General features: G+C 44.8%; 1 protein-coding gene across 5 annotated transcripts in view; it reads left to right on the forward strand.

The window, feature by feature from the left end:
- SIAH1 (siah E3 ubiquitin protein ligase 1) overlaps nt 1-26142 on the forward strand; it is a 79649-nt gene that overhangs the window by 10851 nt on the left and 42656 nt on the right. The window contains exons 2-5 of one of the 5 annotated variants that reach the window (XM_041765660.1): nt 205-288; nt 1219-1359; nt 6013-6131; nt 11922-12050. In XM_041765660.1, coding sequence (XP_041621594.1) covers nt 11975-12050 — 76 coding nt within the window. In that variant the 5' untranslated portion in view covers nt 205-288; nt 1219-1359; nt 6013-6131; nt 11922-11974. Of the gene's footprint in view, nt 1-204; nt 289-1218; nt 1360-5584; nt 5667-6012; nt 6132-11921; nt 12051-12077; nt 12851-26142 lie in introns of those variants that run through there. The other 4 variants (XM_041765659.1, XM_041765662.1, XM_041765661.1 and 1 more) reach the window with 4 other exon arrangements.

Raw genomic sequence — 26142 nt, forward strand, 5'->3', positions numbered from 1 at the left:
CACCAGCAGCGTGGGAGGGTTCTGATTTCTCTACACACTGGCCAAGACTTTTTTTTTTTTTTAAGATTTTATTTTTATGTAATCTCTCCACTGAGTGTGGGGCTCGAACTCACAACCCCGAGATCAAGAGTCACACACTCCACTGACTAAGCCAGCCGGGCACCCCTGTCAGCACTTACTATATCTGTCTCTTTTGTGTGATAGCCATCCAGTGACCGCGAAGTGGTATCTCACTGTGGTTGTGATGTGCATTTCCCTGATGGCCAATGATGCAGAACATCTTTCCAGGTATCCGAGAGTAGACATTTGAATTCTTTCTCCTAACTCCCCTGCCCCCTGCCTGTTTAGGCACTCGCCATCTCTTCCCTGACTGGTTTGCATGCCTCCTAACTGGCCTTTCTATCTTGCATTCCATGCCCTAAAATGCAATCACAGACCCTTTCACTTTCTGCCTAAAACCATGAATGACTCCCAGGTGCCCACGTAACAGAGCCCATACTGTTGATTGTGGCATGCCAGGCTCTCACCATCTTTCTCCCCCCTATCTTTCTGTGTCCCATATCTCTCTGTTTCCTCCTGTGCAGATCTGCTATGCCTTTGCCCATGCTGTTCCCTCTGCTTGGCATCCCTTCCCTGAAGAGTCCACCTGGTCAGTGCTTGCTTATCCTTTAGAACTTAGGTCAACTAGAATCCTCTGAAGGGAGCCAGACAGGGCCCTCAGGTGACTGAACAAGTCAAAAGAGGCCATGCTCATTGTAATCTATGTCAGGGATCAAATCCAGCCCACTCCCTGTTTTTGTAGAGTGTATGAACTAAGAATGATTTTTATGCTTTTGAATGGTTGAAAATAAATGAAAAGTAGAGTACTTCATGACTCAATTTCAATGCTCGTAAATAAAGTTTGACTGGAAGGCAGCCATGCTTATTTGTTTACATATTGTCTATGGCTGATGGCTGCATTTGTGCTACAACAGCAGAGTTGAATGATTGCAACAGAGACTGTGTGGCCCACAAAGCATAAAATATTTACTATCCGGCCCTTTCCAGAAAAAGTTTACCAAACCCTGGTCTATGTGAATGGTGTCTCAGAGTTATGCAGTGTACAACCTGTGTGGATGTGCTGCAACAGCCCTGATCCCAGCTTTCCCTGGAACTGGCTTTATGCCCCAATTCTAGCATTTATGGTGTGCTGTAATACTTTGTTTTCTTCTCCCACAGACCCTGTGCTCCAGAGAGGTCAGCTCTCTGAGTTTCATTCACCTTGGTATCCGCAGAGTATAGCCAGGTCCTGGCACAGAGAAGGACCTCAATAAATGTCTACGCCACGACTTTGGATTAAATCTTTCCTGGACACTGAAGGTGAACTAATAAAACACTGAATAGTTCAGAATTCATGTAATACATAAAAATGAGAGTAGTGTGCAGGCAAAATTCTAGACCCGCTGTTTCTGACTTTTAAAAACACTCACATGCCAGCATAATGTGTGTGATTCGAACCTCTCTCCTCCCAGAGAAGCACTGCCTGGCATATATTTCAGTAAATCCAATTAAAATCACTGTAGTTGGTGTGGGATGTCGGAGAGACTACAGCACCCCTAACCAGCTGGAAATAGCCCAGGCCGCACAGAGTTGAGACTCAGGTCCCTGGACCATGGTTCCAACTAGGGTAGGTTAATTTTGAGAGGTTTGTCTGGCGAAATCACAGAGATCTCGGTGAAGAGGAAGCCTGGGCTAGTTCAGATGTAACTTTGAAGCTATTACATTCGCAAACTATCCGCGGAATGCAGGGGAAAGGCACCAGCCCATGCTTTTGGCCCCGGGTACCATGGAAAGGAGGCCCCTGGCCTCCCTCATCTCATTCAGTCCCCGAGGAAATCAATGTTGGCTGAGGGCACAGACCCAGAGGGGTGAGGCTGCTTGTCCACACAGGCCCATCGTGCATTTGTATCTGGCTGGCCCTGACCTCACTAGTCCCCTGCCTGGACCCCTCTGTCTACCTTAGGCTCAGGGAAATCACCAAGGCCCACTTTCAGCAAGGGCCTTCCACACACAGGCCTTTGTCGCTCTTGGTTTCTCTTTGGTTACCGGAGGAGTCCTACCCTCCCAACCTGAATTAGAAGGACTTTTAAGAACTGTCCTGTGTCTCCCCTCCCCATCGACATCTTCCTTCCATCTCTGCTCAAGTCCCTGCCCATCAGAACTGCAAAATAATCGCTAAGACTTATTCGGTGCTCACCACGTGCTGTTCCAAGCAATGTCACCTATACTGTCTCATTTCTATCCCATGGAGGAGGTGCAATCATCAGTCCTGTTTTATAGATGAGGAAACTGAGCATAGAGAGGTTATATAACTTGCCTGGGGCAACAGCCTGTGAATGGTAGGGCTGGAATTTGAACTCAGGCAGTCCAACTTGAGAAAGCACAAGCCCTTAACCGGTACGTTTGCCATTTCTTGCAGGTACCATTTCTTTTCATTTTTTTTCAATGGGCCAATCCTCTATCTGCCTTCCAGTCTTTGCACTTGCACTTCCCTTTTACTAATACGCTCTCCGCCTTGCCTAACTCTACTCATTCTTTAGATCTCAGCTAAAATCCCACCTCCTTTGGGAAACCTTCCCTGATCCCCCAGTCTGTTTGCTGCTCAGCTGTCACTCCCATAGCACCTTCTGATCCTCTCCATGTCCTTTGCTGACAGACCTGTTTGTAAGCCTCACTCCCCCATCCAACTGTAGGCTCTGCAAAGCCAGGGGACATGCTTGTTGTGTGAATGATGTTCTTGGCCTGACCCAAACTAGGCACTTCAGACGTATTTGTGGGATGAACAAATTTGGCAGTGAACTTCTCAGCAAAACCTTTACTATGGATCAGCCTGAAGGTAAAATTCAAATCACATTTCAGGCTACTTTTAAGATCTATGTGCTGGGAATGGGGCAGGAGGGGAAGAAAGAGAGCAAGCAGGAGTCAGAAAATTGGTGGTACCCACATACCTGCTTTCCTCTGCTCCATAAGTCACCAAGAATTAGTTGTATTAAATGTGTACGTTTGTAGCACGGATCGAAACCACTGGCCCTCACCTTCAACAACACAACCCTTCCCAGAGCCATTGCACACAGGTTCTTAATCAACACCGCTGTGGCCAGAGCTGATAAGCAGCCTGTGATCATGCCACCTTGCAAGAGGCGAGGCAAGAGCTTTTGACTCAACGGTAGGTGAGGAGTTAAGGACAGTGGGGCCACGTGGCTTGGTTCCCAGCAGCAAATAGGACAGCCTCTGCCCTCAGAGACTGTAGGGTGAAAGTATGCCTTTCTCCTTTGACATTACCCTTTGTAATGTTGGAATTTATTTATTTATTTTTACTATGGACATGTATTGTCTATCAAAAAATAACTGAGATATTGATTTTTATTTTTTATTTATTTATTTTTTGAGATATTGATTTTTAAAATAAAAGTATGCAGTCCTAATGCTTGTGAACTCCCTAACTCAGAGCTTCTACCCGCAGAGCCTATGAGGAGGTGGCCCTGGCTGCCAGCCCTGAGCACATTCAGTGGGTTGGCTAACTGGACAGCACAGCCTTATAGCCTTCCCCTCTCCTGACACTGCAGTTCCTACACCTTCTCAGCTTTCTTGCCAGTGACTCACAGAGGGTGTTTCCCAGGACCTGGCTGTTTGCCGGCAACCCCGGGCATTTTAGGGAAGGATGTACCACTTTCAGATCCCAGATCTGGCCCATTAGACCACCATGGCAAGAGCCCAAATGGAAATGCGGAAATTAGAGGGAACTCTCACGTTCTAGGGTTTTTTCTCATATCTTTTTTATTATTTTTAAAACTTTCTGTATTATCTGAATTTTTACAATGTGTGTGTGTTACTTTTGCAAAGAGAAAAATTTGAAGGTCTCAACAGTGCCTGATAAGCTCGTGGGTGCAACCAGTCCCCTGAGGGCCATTTCTATGTCCTCGGGGAGAGGCCCCAGCCCTAAAGATGAATAGGAAGCCACCTGCATCTGGAGAGCTCACCTGTGATTCGAAAGCATAGCCAGGTTAAAACTAGTGCTTTAAGCAAGAGGGACGACAGAGGGTTTTAGACAGGAGAGTACAGTGCCTGGTCAACATGTTCTTGAATTGTTCTCTAAAGCTTGTGCGAGGCATATTGGAAACCTCTTATAAATTTCTTACAAGCATTGCAAACTTTGATTTTTCCCATTCCATGCTGAGTGCCACCTCCTACCCTCTGAGTCTTTACCAACCCAATTAATTAATTAATTCACTTGATGCTCAAGCAGGACACTCGGATATATTTATCCTTTTCTCTCCTCTCCCAGTGGCCAGTTCTTAGGACTTCCTCTCCAGAAAGTATTTCCAATTCAGCCTCTTCTCTCTACAGTCAAGCCCAGACCACGCTCCCCTGGGTCACTGCTATAGCCTCCCACTGGTTACCTAACTCCACTCTTGCCTTTCTCCATCTTTCTCAGACTTAGCTGCCAGAGTGCCCTTCCTCAGACACAAATCAGATCCAGTTACTCACTTGCCTAAAAACTCTCTGATGGCTCCCCAACACACCTAAGATAAAATAGAAACTGTGACATGACCTGGCGGACTGTTGCCAGCATCTTCTCAAACTCACCTCCTACTATTTCCCCACATGCATTCCACTCTCCACATTGACTTTTATTGGCAATTTCATGATTCTTCATGCAATTTCATGTCTTTGCACGTGCTTGTTCTCCTGGGATCTGGATTTCTTCACAGAACTCCGCATCTTTGCTCTTCCCAACCTTCTCCCTAAATTATATCTGCTTGGCCCTATCTATACTTACTAGAAGAAAAATCAACACTTAAGTTCTTCACCAAACCCTCCCCCTTCTCATTGACCAGTTGATCAGGTTCACTTACACTTGATGAGTCACCTGGCTGACTTTTTTTAAAAAATTAAGTTCAGAACTCAACCAAATTGGTGGATATCATTTGACAGCTCTTAGAAGGGGTGTAGGAAACAGTGCCATGTGGAGTCGGGTGCCTTGGTGAATGCTGATGCACAACTCAGGAGGGTAGTACCAGCCTGACCTGCACTCTCTGACATCATGGCCATGCAACCACTGCTGTGAGAGCCCATATTGAGCAGTGTGGGAGGTTTTTCCCTGACTCATCTACTCATCTGGGCTACAGCCCTCACAATTAGAAGCATGGGGGACCAAGAAAATAGTAATGCTAGTTAACTAACCCTTGGAGGATCCCATCTACCATCCACCTTCTCTGAGCAGCTAACTTCTTTAACCACAAATGTCTTTTTCAGCTGTTTATTCTCTACCCCAAAGCTTGCATAGTTGTTTTCAACAAAACATGCATTGTTGAATTCTAATGGACCCACATGTGAAGACTGCTGGACAAGACTGGGGTGGCAGATTGTTTTGGTGTACTGCTTGGGATTGGTAATTTTCAGAACCAGGCCAAATTGCTTTGATCACTAAGTAACAATTTCTTTCTAGTGGAAAAAGTGGGTGAGGTGAAGGTTGTGCAATTGTGCCCTTGCCCTGACTGCCTACGTTTGTAGCAAAGGCATTTCCATTGGCAGAGGCTGCCGTGCTCCTCGCCGAGCAGTTGTGTGTAGACACAGATCCATGATGGGCATTTCAGAGGTACAGCAGGATGTCACAAGCTTCTAGTGTGAGTATCAGGAAGGGGCAGGTCAGATAGAGGAGACTTCTGGCCCCACCTGAAGCTCCAAGGGCAGACATATATCCTGGATGATGCCCACCTTGAGCTCTGAAGGACCCCTAGGAAACCACCTCACTGGCTCTTCAGCCTCCATGACACAGGAGCGCTGAGATGGGAGGGGGCTCTGGGGAAGAGAATGCACTCAGCTACTTTGCAGGCTTCTTTCCAGCATTACTCAAGTGTTTGCACCATGACCCCTGGCCTATTTCTAATGTGTTGTTACACGTTAGGTAATTAGTACATGGAGCAGCCCAGCTGACTCACCAAAGTCATGATAAACCCTCTCTCTTTGCAGTATGGTGCAGATTTGAATCTACTTCGGGAAGAATGGTATGTGAAGTCAATTTAGAGTATTTCAGGCCATCTGGACTGCCTCTTCTGAGAAGGTCCTCATAAATTCCGCCAAATAAACAGGTTTGTCAGTTTGGTTTTGTGGGGGGGGGGAGTCTTATTTTTCACCTTCTGGGATTGTAAGAATTGTGGCTCAATCTTAAAAGACCTCAAATTCTGTTTTTTAAAAAATTATAGAGTAAATAAGCGTTGGTGGAAATGAGATCCGATGACTGTGGAAGTTTCTCCAGCTCTAACATTTTAAAATTCCATGAATCCCAGAGATTTATGTCACTCAGATATGGTCAGCAGAGTTGAATGAAGCTGACACACTAAAAGTATGACCTAAGAATTCACTCAAATTAAAAAATTGAATCTGTAACTTCATTGAATTGATGCTCTGGAATAAGAATATAGGTGAAGGACTTCTGTGAACCCTGCCTTCCGTGAGCATGCCCCTCTCACAACGGGCTCTCTGCCATTAGAGACAGAAGAGCAGGTTTCCGACTCGGAGTCAATTCATAGATACCGTGGCCTCTAGCCTGCCCGGACCCCTTTCTTCTGTATTTGCCTTTTCCTTCTTCATGACTTTCAACCCTCCAACATGTCCCCATTCTTCCACTTGTCACCCTTGGATGGCCTTCTCTATTTGGCATCTTGATTCCACACACTCACAAACACTAATCAAAACTAATTAATACAGTCCACATTTCTCAGGTTTTCACATTCCATCTGACTCCAGTGTATGTGTCCAGAGGCAGCCCCCTCCTCCAGCACGGACTCATTGCCCAGCACCCATGCCCCTCCAGTGTCTCCACTGCCAGCTGCTCTCTCGGATACTTGGTCCAGGTTAAATGCTGCTGTTTCCATCAAGATGTGACCCCCTACCCTGCATTCCTGCCTATTCTAGGGTCTGCCTCACCTTTGCTGATTTTTTAAAAAAGATTTTATTTATTTATTCATGAGAAACAGAGGGAGGCAGAGACACAGGCAGAGGGAGAAGCAGGCTCCCTGCAGGGAGCCCCATGTGGAACTCAACCCCAGGACCCTGGGATCACGCCCTGACCCAAAGGTAGATGCACAAGCATTGAGCCACCCAGGCGTCCCTCTCACCTTTGCTTTTATTTATATTATTTGTGTGCAATGTAGCACCCTCATAACATGGTAAATTCCTTTAGGGTGATGATATGTTTTTCTACTCCCCACTGAGCTTAGTTCAGGTAGGAAAATAATACATAGATTTTTTAATGAGTGAATCAAGTTTTTAACAACTTCTCTTTGCTCTGTTTCAGGCCAGTTATTGTTCTCCCCCATGTCTCCCCTACACAAAATGAAGAAACTTATCTCTTTATAGAATAGGGGAGGGGGCACCTGGGTGGTGCAGTTGGTTAGGCATCTGACTCTTGATTTTGGCTCCAGCTGCGATCTCAGGGCTGTGATCTCAGGGTCATGGGATCAACCCTGTTTTGGGCTGTATGCTCAGAGCAGAGTCTGCTTGAGATTGTCTCCTTCTCCTTCTGTCCCTTCTGCTTGTGCTCCTGCCCTCTCTCTCTCTCTTGTTCTCTCTCAAACAGATAAATATTTTTTTTTCAAACAGATAAATCTTTAAAAAATAAAATAAAATAGGGGAGGAAGGAGAACTAATATCCAAAATGTTTAACAGGCTCTGAAATTTTCTTTCTTTTTATTTGATATTGGAACTTTACCATTATAAAGAATTATATTTTATTTTTAATATATAAAATCTTTTTGACTGTATAGTCAATAGAGCTAATTGTAAAAAAAAAAAAAGTATAACAATGTATAAGAATGCAATGTGGGAACAGAAGCCACCCCCAACCCCAACCTCAGGTTACTCAGGATCATGAAAGGGAAGCCCCATGGTGCCATCCAGTGCCATGAATGGAGAGTCGTGATGTCGGCCAACACAAAGTCACAGAAAGATCGATCAGGGTGCACGATAAGCTTTGTGCTTTTTCCTCTTTCGTTCTGATGATGCTGCAAAAGTGGCAATTTCTTGGTACTGCAAAACTTATAAACATCACAATACTCATGAGGTTCTCTTATAGGGTTAGAAATAAGCTTCTAAATAAACAGTTTCTAAATAAACTCCCTGGCAATTTTATACCCCAGAAAGAGCATAGACTTCAGGGTTGCTGTAATTGTGTGCTGCTACTGGCTGCTGGAGCACAAGTGAAGCAAAACTGTGTCATCTGAAGCCAACTTGGTTATGGGTGTCATGAACTGGGAAGGATTTGGGACTTTACCTTACTTGCAAGTCAACTAGTTAGCCTGCCACAGTTTCATTAATGTTGGCAGCAGACATGAGACTCCTGGGTCAGAAACAAAGGACTTTATTACTCACAGCAATAGCAGTAGCTACTGTATCAGCAATGTTTGTATCCGTTCCCTGAGCCCGGTTCTCAGGGAGTGATGTGGTGAGCACTAGGTGGTGCCTGCACTCACGGCAGATTGCACTGCTACATGTATTTGGGAACCCACATCTTTTATAATGGGCAACAAGCCTTTATAATGGGCAACAAACCTCTATGTCTAGAGCGAGCCATTATCTCTATCTTCCAAGGCTGCCAGCAAACCCACTCTTTGCTCTGGAGAGAGGTACTGTCTCTATCTTCAAAGGCTGTTCACTACACCAACATCCTTGAAAACAATCTAGAACAAAGACAAGTGTGCCTCTGTTCTAGTTAAGAGACTCACGGAAAATTGTCTCTGAAAAGTTGGGTTCTGCTGATGCTTTGGGTCAGTCAACAAGAATCAGAACCAATAAATGGCAGCAAATTCAAATAAATCAAAATTGGGGTGCCTGGGTGGCTCAGTCGGTTAAGCATCTGCCTTCCATTCAGGTCATGACCCCAGGGCCCTGGGATCGAGCCCCATGTCAGTCTCCCTACTTAGCGGGGAGTCTGCTTCTCCCTCTCCCTCTGCCTGCTGCTCCCACTGCTGGTTCTCTCTCTCTCTCTCTCTCTCCTCTCTCTCTCAAATAAATAAATAAAAATCCTTAAAAAAATTTACTGTGTGCTCCTCAGTAGGGGAGTCTAGGGTGGTCATAAAATAAATTAACAAGCAAATTAAAAGGGCTCTTTGAAGAAGTGACAAAAGCTGAAGTCAGATTTATTCAGTCATGTGAAGACCAAGGGAAAGAGAGGTAATGTAAGCAAGGGTGAGATCATGTAGGGCAGGAGTTCAGATTGTATTCTAGTGTGATGAGCAGCCATTTGAAAATATGGCTGTTCAAAGGGCCATCTCCTCATTCTAGGGTCCAAGGCTCTGGGTCACCCATGTGAGTAATGGGAACTTTCAGCCAAAGTCAGTTAAAAACCTAGCTCAGGGGATCCCTGGGTGGCTCAGCAGTTTAGCGACTGCCTTTGGCCCGGGGCATGATCTTGGAATCCCAGGATCGAGTCCCACATCGGGCTCCCTGCATGGAGCCTGCTTCTCCTTCTGCCTGTGTCTCTGCCTCTCGGTCTCTCTCTCTCTCTCTCTCTCTGTCTCATGAATAAATTTTTTAAAAACCTTAAAAAAAAATCCTAGGCCCTTGATTTCAGCTCAGGCCTACATCATAGGGTGGTGAGTTGGTGCGGAGCCCACTTATACAAGAAACAAAAAACCTAGTTTCCTGTGAGTGTTCGCAGAGAGGCAGAAAGCTGTGGCCTCTGCCTAAGAGCAAATGGTGTCCCCTGCACTTGCAGAATGGGCATTCAGAAAATAACTGGAATGGAAGAAGTGGAACTGATATCAAATTCTCAAATCCCAGACCATGGGCTTTCTAATAATTGATCTTGTCTAGGTCATAGAGCACGCACAGCCTTAGGGGAATGACCCTTTTGTTTCATCAAAAGGCAGCTCTGCAGAGTAATAGATGAGACCTCAGGTTCCTATCTCAACCTAGCTGTGCAGCCCCTGACCAGTTACCTAACCTCTCTGAGTCTGTTCTGTCCTCTGCAAGGTGGGGATAACCACGACACCTATATCATAGGGTTCTCACGTGGGTCATGGCACCAGGTGAACAGCTCAGCACACCGCCTGACCCAACGTAGGGTTCAACCCAGATTTGCAGTCAGGTCAAAAGATGCAGTGACTCAGATCAAGTTTGTTGTAGAACGAAGTCTATGAAATGTAAACACAAAGCCCAGGTTCTGAAGGCCTCCCGGGAGGACAGAATGGCTTCACCTGTGATTTCTAGCAGATTTGCCAGGGCTGGCAGCTGGTAATAGAAAGTGGTAAAGAAATAAAAGGTGATAGGGAGCAGAGTGGTGCAAAGAAATGGACTCTGGACCCAGACAGACCTCAGGGTAAAGGCTCGTGTAGGCCTGCCTGACTCTCATGACCCCAGGTGGACAAGTTGCATTTCCCAAACCTAATTTCCTCATTGATAAAATGGGATAAACAGTGGATAAAATGGACAAATTCTACTCGTGAGGATTAAGTGAGTTAATAAGAAGCAGCTGACACATGGTAACTATCCAGTAAATACGAAGTCTTCTGAGAGGATTTGTTTTTTTGTGTGTTTTTGTTTGTTTGTTTGTTTTGTAGAGATTTGCCTCTACACACAGGATTAGAGCTGCAGGAGTTTCTAGACCAACACCTTCATTTTGCAGATGGAGAAACCTGAAGTCCCAGGGGGCCAGGCTGAGGACTCTTTTCCGGCTTCCCGGCCATTACTGTGCCCCACCTCTGTGGGGCCTCTGTGACCCAGCCTCCCTGAATGAAGGGAGGCTGAGATCCCCAGCCGGGGGATGAGGTGGGGAAACCTAACCCAGCTGGGAGTTCTGTCAACTTTCCAGCAGGGCCTGCGTCAATTGGTTTAATGGACTCTTTTGTGCAGCCCTGGCCAGGGTGCAGGAGGGGACAGTATTTATTTGCTCTTTCCTTTCACTACCTGGGCTTCACAGATGCTCATCCTCATATTGACTTTGAGGCCCTCCGTGTCGGGAACTCTATGCTTGCCCATCCCTGTTGCTGTAACAACGAGGTCCTGAAGAGTGCCAGATGCATAATGTCCTGCCTTGTTCCTTAATGCCCAGGGGGAAAATAAATGTGATCACTCAGATCTTATACTTTTTCCAAGAAAAAAAAATCCCACTGAGTTAACATCATTTTAAAAAAATAAATCACAAAAAATTGGGGCACCTGGCTGGCTAAGTCTGTGGAGCGTTTGACTCTTGATCTCAGGGTTGTAGGTTCAAGTCCCACATTGAGTATAGAGATTACCTTAAAAAAAAAATCTTAAGCACACACATACACACACACACACACACACACACACACACACCAAAATTATTTGGAAGCTGCTGAGCAAAGTACTTACCTACCCTGGCCTTTTGCTTTGTGTCTCAGCCCTGGCTGCTCTCTATCATAGCCTTTAAGTCTTGCCATACTTATCAAGCTGGCAAGGGACGTTTGGTAATCGGATAATTCTTCCTGTCTGCCCCCGACCCCCCTTCCCACCCCACAACCAACTATCCAAGTTCAGTGGCAAGAGCTCAATTCTTCGCTAAATGAATACCTCACTTTCCTGGGCCCCAAATTTAACAATTCACTGGGGATTGTCCCCCCCCCATACATTTTCACATAAATATTTTGTGCTTTCCACTAACTCTTATTCTATCAGGTGGGGGTAGGCAGGAGAAGTTTGCATTATTACTAAAAGGAAGAAACCAAACTGGGTAGAGGAGCCCCATATTTTTTTTTCTTTTTGTGTTTAGAAAATTATTTTGGTTGGCATGATTAGCCAGCAAGAGGAGCTCAAGGAATTATCTACCCACTGGAGATTTTTAAAAAAAAATTCTGGAAGACTCTTAAAGTATCTTAAAGATAACCCTAAAACAATGATCTCTGTTTTTATATTTGTAGTCTGTTTTCATCCTGTTCACTTCCCTTCAGGAGTCTAAGAAAGTGTGGACTCTATGGGAACAGAAATGGACACACATTCTAAGAAAGCTGCCCAAAGCAAAACAAGGATGAAGCAAATGCCCTCTAAAGGTACGTGTGAAGATGCCTGAGAGTTTGCATCCAGGCCCAGCCCTGGTTGCATAGACAACCTCCTCACAACCCTGCTTTGATGCCAGCAACAGCACAGGCCGCGCAGAGACACACAGAGCACCACTGAGTCTGAAATTATCATCAGGACTCTGGAGTTAAGTCCTATCTCCTTCCGCTTCCCATCACACCTACCTTCCAGCCTTCCTTCACTGAAACTGTTTCTATCAGCTCTGCTGTCTCCCCTGGGGAAACCGGAGAAATCACAACACGTGTATAGTGATGGGCATAAGACATACAAACATCTAACAGAGAACAAAACTGAGGGGATGCTGGCCCAATTGTGTCCCTACTGCCTGCCTCACAGGGACATAGTATAAGGTCAGTCACTACACAGCTGGGAAGATCCTCCAGAAAGAGCACTCGTTGGATTAACTCTTGAGGGTGTGAGGAGGCGGCCTGGCAGAGAGGTGGCCTTCCTGACAGGGAGTGTGATGAGGGAGAAGGGAAGGAATTACTAGTTGGGAGTTAGGAGACCTCAGGGTGTGTCTAAGCTGTCCTGAGGTGGGATCTCTGTTTGGGGGGCAGGGTGGCCCAGGGTCCTCAAAGCCATCTTCCAAGGCTAACAATCTAATTAGTCTATGATTCTGGGATGGGTCGGGAATGCAGAGAAGGTAGGAATGAACCTCAGCTGCCAGCCAGCAAGGAAGTGCGGATCTCAGTCCTATAACTGCAAGGGAGTGAATTCCACCAGCAGCCTGAATGAGCAAGGAAGTGGATTTTCTCCTAGAACCTCCAGAAAGGTATGTAGTCTGCCAACATCTTGATTTTGATCCTGTGAGATCCTACCTGACTTTTGACCCATAGGACCTCAAGACAATAAATTTGTATTGTTTTCGGCCACTAAGTTTGTGGTAGTTTCAGCAGCAGGAGAGAAATGATGCACTGCCTGTAATGGGCTTTGGCCCCTCCTCTGGCCACGTCCCTCAGGTGTGAGGCACCTAAGGAGCCATGGAGAGGTGCCCACCTGGAGCCTTCTTCTGGACCACACTTAACCTAGCTGGACCTTAGGATACCTGGTCAACAGCCCTGGGACTAGCCCTAAGGCTTTGTGCACCTCCTCTCCCTTTGTGCCCTCCAGCAGGTGGACAGGAGCTCAGGAGAGCACCAGCTCAGTCATGTGTCTGGGAGCAGGCTGAGGTCAGAGCCAGGATACTGGGCTACAGTGTCCACATAGGCAGGTGTGAGGCCCCTTGATGTGAGGCGGAGTGGGGCGAGGGACAGGTCGGGGGAGAAAGAGGTCAGGAGGAGTGCTAAAGGTCTAGCTGGTTCTCTCTACACTGCTATGTTCTGGTGTGGGAGTCTGGGAAGTCTGCAGATTTTAGGTTCAGACCTGGTGTTCCAGGTCTTTATGAGGGCATATTTTCCACATAGGATAGTAGAACATATTTTCATTAATAGTCTGTTAGTTTGTTTGTACTTCTAAATACTTAGACATATGTTTGGGATCTCCATCTGTGCTTTCTGTCTGGCCCCTACAACGATGGGGGCAAGCCTATTGTTTACTCCCTACTTATGGTCCCACTCTGCCCCCTCATCCCAGGAATCTCCCCAGCACCTTGTTTTATTTTCTCCAGAATACCCAATGCTGCCTGCAATTATTTATGTGCTTGCTTGTATCATCAGTGCCTTTCCCCCATTAAAATGTAAACTCCAGAGAACAGGTCTGTCTTGCTTAGTGCTGTTTAGCCAGCGCCCAGATGAAGTAGGTGCTTAATATTTGTTGCATGAGCAGACGGGCAAATGCAGTGAGGAGGAAGAGCCTAGCAGCTGGACAGATGTGTTTCACTTTGCATAGGGAATTTGGAAACGTGGGTCTTTGTGTAAGCTCTGCCACCAAGCCTTCCCCAACTCTGGAGAACTGGAATAGGAGTCCCTGAGGCTTCTATGGGTTTTATATTTCTTGGATATTGTAGGAAAGGGGGAAACCCTAGTGGTTCCTGGCCAAGAGGCTCCTATTGCTAACTTTATTAATTATCTATGACTGTCTATCAAGTTACCCCAAACTTAGCAGCTTAGAACAACGCACATAGATTATTAAACAGTTTTTGTAGGTCAGGAATCTGGGAGTGGCTTAGCTGGGTGGCTCTGATTCAGGTTCTCTTGTGAGGTTACAGTCAAGCTGTGGGCTGGGCTGCTGTCACCTGACGGCTCACTCACAAAGCTGTTGGCTGGACGCGTCAGTTCCTTGCTGGCTGTTGGTAACAGGTCTTGATTACTCACCATGTAGACTTCTCCAGAGGGTCACTTGAGTGTTCTCATGACAAAGTGACTGGACCCCCTAGAGCAAATGATCCAAAAGAGAGACCAAGAAGGAAAACAAATGTCTTTTTTTTTTTTTTTAAGATTTATTTGAGAGAGAGTATGGGGGCAGGGCAGAGGGAGAGGGAGAGAGAATGTCAAGCAAACTCCATGTTGACTGTGGACTCAAAATGGAGCTTGATCTCATGACCCTGAGATTGGAACCTGAGCCAAAACCAAGAGTCGGACACTTAACTGACCATGCCCCCCAGGCACCCTCAAATGCCTCCCCACCCCCACCCGCCGTGTGTTGAAAGTGACACACTATGGATTTTGTCTTATTTATTAGAAATGAGTCACCAAGTCCAAACCACATAGAAGGGCTGGAGAATTAAGCACCACTTTTTGAAAGAAGGCATAATTGAGATATGTTTTCAAACCATCACACTGAAAAGTCTCTCTTCCTTGCAAAGGATAACCTTCCCACTCTTTTTCCTGTCACTTCTTGTCTTGCGTCTTTGAGTCTTTCACCCATTTTCTCTCTACATTGCTTCTCTTATTTTCTGGCCACAGAAGTACACAGATCTGCAGCACCCTTCTTTTTTTTTTTTAAGATTTTATTTATTTATTCATGAGAGACACACAGAGAGGCAGAGACACAGGCATAGGGAGAAGCAGCCTCCCTGCAAGGAACCCGATGTGGGACTCAATCCCAAATCCCAGGATCACGCCCTGAGCCGAAGGCAGATGCTCAACCACTGGGGCCACCGAGGTATCCCTCTGTAGCACCCTTCGAAGTCCCTTTCTTCTTTCTTCCGTTTCTTTCTTTCTTTCTTTCTTTCTTTCTTTCTTTCTTTCTTTCTTCTTTCTTTCTTTCTTTCTTTTTTTCTTTCTCTTATGTATTTACTTGGCAGAGAAAGAGGGAGAGAGAGAGAGAGAGAGAGAGAGAGAGAGAGAGCAAGCCAGAGGAGCTGCAAAGGAGAGGGAGAAGCAGGCTCTCTCCACTGAGCAGGGAGCCCAACATGAGGCTCGATTCTAGGACCCTGGGATCATGACCTGAGCTGAAGGCAGACACTTAACCGACTGAGCCACCCAAGGGCCCCCTTAGAAGTCCCTTTCACTCCTTGCTGCTATCCCTGGGTTCTGTGATCTCTACAAGGGGCCCTCCTCCCCTGCTCTCTTGATCTAACTCCTCTGGCTGGCTCCTCTCCCACCTTCCACAGACATTCCTTGATGCTCTTTTGTTTCTCTGTATCCTCTTGCCCCTGAACATCTCATTGGCTCCTATGATTTTAACTATCCCCTCTAGGAAGATGATACCCCAAAGCATACTACTCTCTCAAGTTCCATTCCCAGATATTCTTCTTTCTGCTGCATTTCTTGATCTGGTTACCTCACAGGCCACTCAGCTTGCCCTGTCTACATTTAGCTCCTCTTCCTACCATCTGCTCATCCTCCCCCAATCTCTGACTATCAAAAACTGGGGCACTCTGACTCTTCCTCTCTTTTACCTCACATGTCCAGTTGGACACTAAGCCCTTTGGATTTTATCCTCACTACTGCATTACTAACTGCCTATGAGAGCCTACAGACTGATCTGTCTGCAGGGTATCCAGTCCAGTCCTTCCTCCTCAGTATGTCCACCATGCTAGTACATCAGGGGTTCTGAGTATGTTACCCTCCCTGCTCAGAAACTTTTAAGGGCTCCTCTTGGGTACAGACAGAAGAACAGACTCTTCAACTTAGCTTTGCTATCTCATGGTTGATGTGAGGTTGTGGGCTTTAATGTTTAACCTGCAATAGGCTTGAAATGCCAAGACCTGAGATGAAATCTTAACATATGTCAATACTGCTGTGACTCTGAGCAAGTTCCTCCACCTCTATGAGCCTGTGTTTTCTTCTATTCTAAAGGGAAAGAGCATTATTTCCAATCAAGTGTCTTGAGGATTAAATGAAATAATGTATATAGAGTACTCATCCTGTTCACCTTAAAGTATGAGCCACATTATAGCTGTTATCAGTATCTTCCCATATAAAGGTGCTTAGTGAAAAGCACCTGCCTCAAAGGAGGTGCTCAGGAAATCAGTACTTTCCTAAGGTGTGTACCGCTGGTATGACTTTTATTTTAAAATGATTTTTCCAGGGGATCCCTGGGTGGCTCAGCAGTTGAGTGCCTGCCTTTGGCTCAGGGTGTGATCCTGGAGTCCTGGGATCGAGTCCCACATCGGGCTCCCTGCAAGGAGCCTGCTTCTCCCTCTGCCTGTGTCTCTGCTATTCTCTCCCTCTGTGTCTCTCATGAATAAATAAATAAAATCTTTTAAAAAATTATTTGTTCCAGTTGTTTTTCATTTAGAACAAGTGACGGGACTTCCAAATATATATGTTAATGCATTTGCTCCATATCTGAGGTTGGCAAACTTTTTCTTTTTTAAAAAAAAAAATTATTTATTCATGAGACACAGAGAGAGAGAGGCAGAGACATAGGCAGAGGGAGAAGCAGGCCCCATGCAGGGAGCCCGATGTGGGACTCGATTCCAGGACTCCAGGATCACATCCTGAGCCAAAGTCAGGTGCTCAACTGCTGAGCCACTGAGGCATCTCGGCAAACTTTTTCTATAAAGGGTAAGAGAGTAAATATTTTAGACTAGACAGGTCATGTACGGTCTGTGTTACAACTCTTCATCTCTGCTGTTATAGCACAAAGTATAGACCATGAGTGAATAAATGGGTATGGTTGTGTCTGAAAAACACTTTATCAATGGGCACTAAAATTTGGATTTCATATAGTTTTCACATGTCATATAATATTCTTCTTTTGATTTTTTCCCCAACCATTTAAAAATCTAAAAACTATTATTAGCTTGTGGGTTATGCAAAAGCAGATGGTTGGGTAGATTTGGTCTGTGGGGCCATTTGGTGATACATGATACAGTGTGTTCATTAAATTTACATAGGGGCCCCTGGCTAGCTCAGTTGGTAGAGCATGCAACTCTTGACCTCTTGGGGTTGGGAGTCTGAGCTCCACATTGGGTGTAGATATTACTTAAAAATAAAATCTTAAAAGAATTTACATAACAGTGAATTGACTCAAGAATGATGTGAAGTAAAGAATATGGATGATATGTGGATCTGCAGAATATTCTGACAGTGGTACGAGAATAAGTTGGGGCAACACATCAATAGATGTTTATTGCCCATAAAGCTGAACAATCTGATGCAACCTGGCTGTCCAGCTGTACTTCTTCGAGGGCCCAGCAAAACTGAGCTTCTCTTTCCCCACGTACACCCTGCACATTTCCCAGTCCCTTGGTCTGGAATGCCTCCTCTGAGTTATTTTTACTGACAATACTTCTGACACCAGATGTGTGAGATTTTTCCACACCAACAATCAGTTCCACTCTCCAGACACTGACTGGATGTCCTACGATTCAATTCAATTGGCACTAACAACCTGGAGCTGGCATCAGATTCCATAGGTTTAAGGGCTCTATCCCACAAAAATGCCCTCAATTCAGATACCAGTTGCAAGGAATGACTTGGCTGCAAAGTAGGGTGTTCCACAACTCCTCCTTTCAGGTACGATAACCTGCTCCAATGGCTCACGAAACTCAGGAAAGTGTTTATTATAAAGAATATTATAAAGGATACAGAAGAACAGCCACATAGAGAGGTGCATAAGATGAGGAATGGAAGGGTCTAGAACACAGGAGCTTCCGTCAGGGGCAAAGACCAAATATATATTTTTTTATATCATGATATCACACCTTCCCATTATGCTCACTAAAAATCACACCCTCTAAGGGCCACGTTAAATACCACCTCTGTCAAAAACCTGCCAGCAATTCCTCCCTGCCCCCACAAATGCCATTCTCTCTTCATGCCCTTGTCTCTCAGCAATAGCTTGTTGGCACCTCCATTATCGTATGATAGTTATTTGGTTATTTATCTTACTCAAAATCCCATTTCTTGATGCCTGGGACCCTAACTAGCTAGGATCCCACAGTGCTTGGCACACAGCAGGTACTCAGAAAGCATTTCTTGAATTTCGTTTCCTTGAATTGAAAATAGGCTTTGGCATTATTCTGGCCCCCGCATAACTGACATAATGGAGTGGAAGAGATTAGCTAGTCCGAGATGTAGCAGATAGAGCAGGCCTGGTGGGGGGCTGAGGAGGCCAAAGGCCTGTGGGGCCCGGGGCTGGCAGAGTCTGGTTTGGTCTGCGAGGTGGCGTGGCTAGTCTATATTCGTGAGACCCTTGGCAGGAAGCGGGTCTGAACAGAGTGAAAAGTAGGGCTTTCTAGAGCTTCCCACACATCTGAGACTAAGCAAAGAGCACAGTGAAATTCAGCTGCTGGTTCCCTCTGGGCCTCAAGAGAGGTCTGAGAAGGGCTCACGATACACATCGTGCCCCAGTTCCACGGAGTGAATCAGGCTCTGAGGCAATTGGCAACCGGCCTTAATCACGAGCCACATCTCGCAGGTTCGGTACAGACGAGCTTTGTCATTTCTCTGAGGGAATCACTGCCATTTCTCTTCCAGGCTCAGAGCAGCTCCCCCTGCCCCATCTAGCCCTGATGAGATGGCAATTTAAACCGCTCCGATTAGCAGGTTTCATTAGGTAAGAAGGACCGATTAAGCAACAGTGGCCCAAATAACCTTAGTGGTACAGACACTTTTTCAAAGCCAGCGGAAGTCTTGCCAAATTAAAGGATGTCAGGATGAGATACTATGAATATCAGTTTCCTTCTCTTTGGCAGTGGAGAGGATTAATTAAATGCTTGTGAAGTGCTTTGAAAGTTTAAGCTGTTAAGAATTATTGTTCTGTGTAATAGGGAAAAAATAGAATTCTTGGCTCATTAAAGCTGTAATGTTGTAAGCCTGGGTGCTCGTCTCCGGGTATCTTTGAGAGCTACATTTTTATTAAGAGAAAGAGAGAACAAGAAAGAGGAGAAATGCGTCTATGAATACACATCGACACGTGCTGCAAAGTCAGCTGGGTTTATCAGTGTTTCTGTTGATTAAGAGATGAACTGCAAGAAGCTGTTTCTTACTGACTACCAAAGAGACAGGAAGAATCAATTGTTCAAATGTGTAGGGGTAGTCTCACTGAAATATTAGCAGACAGGCATTTGCTTTCTCTCGAGGGACACAAAGGCTGTGAGATTCTGTGCATGTCAACACACAGTTCAGTGAGCTTTGATGGCCTCTTCCACCTTAACATAACTAAACCAGGCAGACATCCTTCTGCCTTCTCTTGGTTGGCAGATTTATCCAGGGATGTTTTTTGCTTTGTTTCCAGATGTTCTGTGATATTCGAAAGGGAGCCATCCTCAGTGGGCTCTCCCTTCTCTTTCCATCTTTATTGACTGAGGGCTTACAATTCCTTTTGTGTCTGTTCCAGCTTCCTGGTGCTCCTGTAGCAAATTACTGTAGTCAATGGCTTCAAACAACACAGGCGGCTCTTACAGTTCTGGAGGTCAGAAGTCTAGATTCAGTCTCATGGGCTAACCCCAAGGTGTTGGCAGGGCTGGTTCCTTCTGGAAGGCTCCAGGGGAGAATCTGTTTCTCTGCCTTTTCAACTCTCGGGAGGCCGCCTGCATTTCCTGGCTCAGGGCTCTTTCCCAGCACCACCCTGATCTCTGCTTCTGTCCTCACATGTCCTTCTCTCTGACTTTCCTGCTTGTCTCTTTGCTGTTTAAAGACCCTTATGATTATATTGGATCGACTGGGACAGTCCAGGATAATTTTGTCTCAAGATCCTTAACTCAATCCCATTTGCAGAGTCCTTTTTGTCCTGTAAAGGGACATAGTCACAATTCTGAAGATTAGCTTGTGGGTATTTGGGGGGCCGTTATTCTGTCTGCCACTGTGCCCATCCCCCAACTGCTTTCTGTTTCTTTCCATCTACCCCAGTCAGGCCCTGTCCTAAATGCTTTCCCATGGATTCACTCATTTAATCTTCACTACTACCTGGAACAAAGAGATCTCTAGTTATAGATGAGTGAACTAAGGCAAACCGGTTTGATTACTTGCCTGGGGTCTCTAACTTAGCACCATCTAGAACTCACAGACTTTGTCCTTCAAGACTTATCATCTTTACTGCTTTTAATTATAAAACAACACAATACAGGTGAATAAAGGGGATGCCTGAGTGTCTCAGTCCTTTGAGCATCTGATTCTTGATTTCAGCTCAGGTCATGACCTCAGGGTGCTGAGACAGAACCCCTCTATCGGGCTCTGCACTCAGCGCAGAATCTGCTTATCCCTCTCCTTTCTCCTCTGCTCCTCCTCCAGCTTGCACGTGCATGTGCTCTCAAGTCAGCACGCCAACTGAAAGTCAGTCCCCCTCTCCTCCACCCATCTTCATCTGGATCCCCCACCCCTCCTAATGGGCCTTCTGCAACTTTAGCACTTTAGTGCTCCTAGTAGTCACTACTATACTCTACACGTTATACACATGCCTTAATTTTTTATTTTTTATTTTTTTTATTATTTTTAAAAAAGATTTTATTTATTCATTCATGATAGACATAGAGGGAGGGTGGCAGAGGCACAGGCAGAGGGAGAAGCAGGCTCGATGCAGGGAGCCCGACGTGGGACTCGATCCCGGGACTCCAGGATCGCGCCCTGGGCCAAAGGCAGGCGTTAAACCGCTGAGCCACCCAGGGATCCCCAATTTTTTAACTAACATAGTTGTCGATAGTTTTCCAGGTAATATATACTTTTATTAATTCTAAAATTCTAAAATAAAAATCCTGAATTTAAAAAGAATTCATGGGTAAACCCTTATAGATCAGCTAACTTTGTTGAAACACGCAGACACAGAAAAAAAGAGCAAAGGCTTTGGAGCGCTGACAACCTGGATGTCAACTTTCACTCCACCGCTTATTGGAGTGTGCCCTTGGGAAAATGATTTATCCTTTCTTGAGTTTCAGTTTCCTCAGCCCGAAAATGTACCCTTCATACTCTTAGTTGTAGATGAAGTAACCTGTAAATTTAAGCATGTTAAGAGTTCAATAGATGCTAGTTCTTCCAAGAAAAAAAGGAGAAGATATCTTCTGACCATGAGTGAAAACATGGACAAGAAAAATGGGAAATATATTCCATCAGCAGCCAGAGTTTTTAAGGACATGGTCCTTGTCTCATATTTCTTCATTTGCTTAACAGAAATTTTGAGGGCTCTCTCTGTACTAGGCACTGTGCTATCCCTTGATGGGCACACAGTGGTGAATTTTCATGCCCTTGCCTCCCGAAGTCGTAGTGTACTTCTTAGCACATAACAGGAGCTCAACATACAATTTTTAAAAGGGCTAAACCCTGATGGCTATAAAGAAATGTCCATGTGTGTATTGAGGGTGGAGGAGAAGGAGTGAGGGTGGGCAGGGATTGGAGCCAAAGTGCCAGGACTATACTAATATGCTAATTGCATTTCATCAATTTAAGGCTGACACTTGGAAAGCGATTGTTGTTAATATCACCTAGTCCCACAGACTGGCATACAAGCCGACATGATTTATTTAGCCTTTTGCAAAATTTGGTGTCTAACATGTAGTCTTTTTCCTGAAGAAATAAATTAAATTCAAGGAGAAAACAGTTGTGGGTTAATGTATTTTTGGATCATTTCGGCTCTTTGGAACTATCTACAGTTAGTCCCAGTCATCTTTTGGGATATTCATGGTGTGTCTCCAATTTCTTCTCTGCCATATTTGGCAGAATTTGTTTTGGATGCTGTTTAATACATTCACTAACCCCAGACAGTGAATGACTGGCAACAGGTGTGTCTGATAAAGAAAACATTGTTTCTGCTCTGCTTCAGGCATGTCTGACATGTTGGGGACCTGCTTTCCTTTGCAAAGCTGATAGGAATCTATTTAGGAGGGAGGAGTGCCTCCCAGTTTCAGGCCAAGAAAGGTTTTCGGTTTGGCTAGCAGCAGAGCTAAGCTGGAAGGAAATGCTAATATCTTCTGAGCTGTCCACCTAAGCTGAATGATAAATGGGTATTGATGGTCTAACATAAGAGTGGTTAGCAGTAGTTTCCTGGGCAGGAGATACCTCTTATTACCTGGAAACAAACAGCCCAACAGTGATCCAGGAGTGATGGGTTTGGTCTTGTGAACTGGTCCATTGTAAAACAACTGTATTGATGTTAGACACTTGAAAACATCTTTACTATCTTAACTAGTTTTGCCAACTTTGACGATGTTATCTGAGACTGTGTATATTCCATGCAAAGGACAATTTGATATTACTATTTAGAGGACAGCCTGTATTCCTTGAATGACACTAACACATTCATCAAATGAGTCAGTGAACTAGTAGAGGCTTGATGGAAGAGAAATTTGAAATATAGGCCTTCCAAAAATTCAGGGATTGCAAGACCTATTCAGAAATCTAATTAGAGCAGCAGCAGGACAAGGATTAAACAAAGGCAGGATTTGTGCTTTGGGAAAAGGGCGCTGGTGATTGTGGGGATGGAAGCCTAACGCTAAGTGATGCTAAGGCTTTGAGCTTTTGGGAACATTTGGAAAGTTACTATATAGCATTGTACTGTATTGGAGGGACAGTATGGAGTATATCTGATCTGTATAGGAGGGACAGTATGGAGTATATCTGATATATATGGCTGTATATGTTATATATATAATATATATATAATTTGAATATATACAATTTGAATTCATGTTTCTTCTTTCTCTTTCTTTTTTTTTCTTTATTTCTAGAGGGAGAGAGAGGAGGGGCAGAGGGAGAGTGAGAGTCTTAAGCAGGCTCCACTCATAGCATGGAGCCCATTGATGTGGGGCTTGATCCCACAACCCTGAGATCATGACGAGTTGAAATCAAGAGTCAGACGCTTAACCGACCAAGCCACCCAGGCGCCCTTGAATTCATGTTTCTTAAATCAAGTACACTGGTATGCCCAAAGATCTGGCTAACCACGTGTGTCTGAGTGCTTTTAATTCATGGAACAGTTTAAAAATAGTCATGTAAGAGAATGTGGGGTGAGGAGGAATGCGTGTGCATGTGTGTATTTTTAGAGAATTCCCATGTGAAGGAAATAATGACATCTAATTTTGAAGGTGGCTCAATTCTTAAAGATCATGGACCAGTGCAGTAAGTCAAAACATTTTCTACTTATCCTACCTGCTCCTGCTTCATCCCTTGGATAGAATCTCACCAGACATCATGAAAAGACTGATTGTCAATGAGAAGATGCCAATGAGTTGGTATCTGATCTATATTAAATATCAAGTTACTATGAATTCATATAAGATCCCAAAATATAGGGGATCCCTGAGTGGCTCAGCGGTTTAGCGCCTGCCTTTGGCCCAGGGCGCGATCCTGGAGTCCCGGGATCGAGTCCCACATCAGGCTCCGGGCATGAGGCCTGCTTCTCCCTCCTCCTGTGTCTCTGCCTCTCTCTCTCTCTCTCTCTATGTCTATCATAAATAAATAAATCTTTAAAAAAAAAAGATCCCAAAATATAGATGTGTCATTGGTGTCTGCTTGTCTGCTTTATTCATAAGCAGGAGAGAGGACAGTCAAGTTGCTCGCTTTCACCAGAGCAGCACTAGGGGTCAGCTACAAGACTAGCACTTTATGTCCCCGTGTGGTAGAAGGAACTGTCATTTGATGTGATTTGAGGGGAATAGGAAGGTTCCCTACCCTCAAATATTTGCCCTGTATGGCCTGAAAATACTTAGTTAGCACCCATCCCGAAATACCATCACGCAGAGCGCTACTGGGGTCAGCTTTACAGTTTACAAGACGCTTTTCTACAGATTAACTGTCCTGGAGGTAGAGCTGTCTTTCTATTCAGAAACGGGTGCCTAATTACTTCACAACTGGGCTATTTTCCTTCCAATGTTTAACATTTATAGTCATGATATGCATGCCCCACCGATCCGATCCTCCATTCAGACCTCCAATAGGAATGCACTACATCAGATTGAGCCCTTCCTAAATCTAGTTAAGATTCGTGGAGATGAAATTAATCAAACGAGATTAGTTTTACATAATCAGGAAGCAGGAGAAGGAAGAAGTAATTTTGACTCTTCTAGCTGAGAGCAGGCACCAACCAAGCCAAGGAAAGCAAGTGTGAGAATTCCAGGGGCAGAAGTTGCCTCTGAGTAGCTGACGTAAAAGATCCAACACTTTGAGATTGTGTGTAGTATCTCCAGGGAACACTTTGTCCCGGGAACCTCTGCAGCTTAAAAGAATCCACCAGCTAATAAAGTGAATTCCCTCCTGTCAGCAGTGGGCCAGGTGAAACTCTGTTATTTTCAGATGGACAAAATGCTGTTGGATAAGAGAAGGGACAGGGACGTGAGCGGGCCAAAATTTGATTATGGCAAAGCAGGGTGTTTGGAACTTTGTCATATTGGCAAGTTTTCTTTAGTTAATGCCCATTGCATCATTTGTAGAGGCAAATAAATTCTGGGGAGCAATACTCCAGTGCTGCTCTTCTCCCATAGGGCTAGAAAGTGACCGCTTGGAGCCTGTGCCCAGTATGAGGCTACAGGACTATTCCCAATGCATCATATGTGAAAATGGAAAAGCTTCCTCCACACTGGAGTGATACTGAGCTCTATTGATCTTATAACTTCCCCAACCTCTAAAAAAAAAAAAAAAGAAAGAAAAAAAAGACAGAAAAGTGAGAGGAAACTACAGCTTAAATAATGTAATCAGGAATACTGTAAAATTATATTTTGTGTAAGTAACATTGGTGATTTATACATACATACCTGGTATGAGACTATATAAACAGATAATGTAGACCATAATTTATGGTCAGTTCAAAGGAGTTTTACAGGTTATTTCGATTACACTTTTATTTTTCTTTATGGGTGGCGTTTAGAACCTAACTCTGGAAAGATGTGACACCTTGGCTCTTTGCTCTTCTTTGCGTCCTATCCTCCGTCAATCCAACTGATTTCACTCCAGATCCAACTGTCTGACACCTTCCTCAACATGCTCTTTGCCACCTTTTGGTTCAGGCCTTTGTTTCTTGCCTGGACAGAAGTGTTCTCCTTGGTCAGCTTTTGCTCATTTTGGCCCATTTCTTAGCCAAGCCCAACACCCTCATCACACTCAGTCTCGGGCATTCGCTCTTGTGATGGTGCCTTCAAGTATATTACTGCAGCGTGGAAAGCCTTTCTGTCTTCCTCTGGGCAACTCTTACCCCTAAGCCAAGACTCAGTTCCATCTTTGTCCGTCAGTGAATCCTTTTTTCACCTCACCAGTCTGAGAAGTATTGTCCATTAAATAATTTTGATCTCTTCGCCCACAAAGCCCATCTCTGTCGGTACCTCATCGGTTTCAGCATTGCCTGTGCCATATTCCTATGCCTTGTGCCTTTTCAGTCCCTTCTCTGTTTCCCCAAGGGGAAAAAAAAAAAACCCCACAGTAGAGGTTGGTTTTCAGTTCCTGCATCTGGGCAGACTTCTTACCTGCAGGGCTTTCCTCTGAAACGCTTTTTCTCTTGTTCAAGTCTTCCACTTACCCCATACATAACCTGGTTAATTCCTTCTAAGACTTCAGTTCTTTTGTTTGTTTTTTGTTTTTGTTTTGACTTCAGTTCTTACGAAGTCACATAGCCTATATTCTCTGTCTGGCCTGTTATAAACTTTCTTGGCATCAGCCACCCTTTTCTTTTGTAGCATTTATCACAGTTGTAGTGATATATTTGTGAGATTGATTAATGTCTTTGTTCCCCATTGGGCTGTATATATTCTGTGAATGCAGGACTAGTGTCTCTGTAGTCTCAGAACCTAGCACTGTGCTTGGCATTGGTGAA

This window comes from Vulpes lagopus, chromosome 8 (genome assembly GCF_018345385.1).
Source record: "Vulpes lagopus strain Blue_001 chromosome 8, ASM1834538v1, whole genome shotgun sequence".
Lineage (NCBI taxonomy): Eukaryota > Metazoa > Chordata > Mammalia > Carnivora > Canidae > Vulpes > Vulpes lagopus.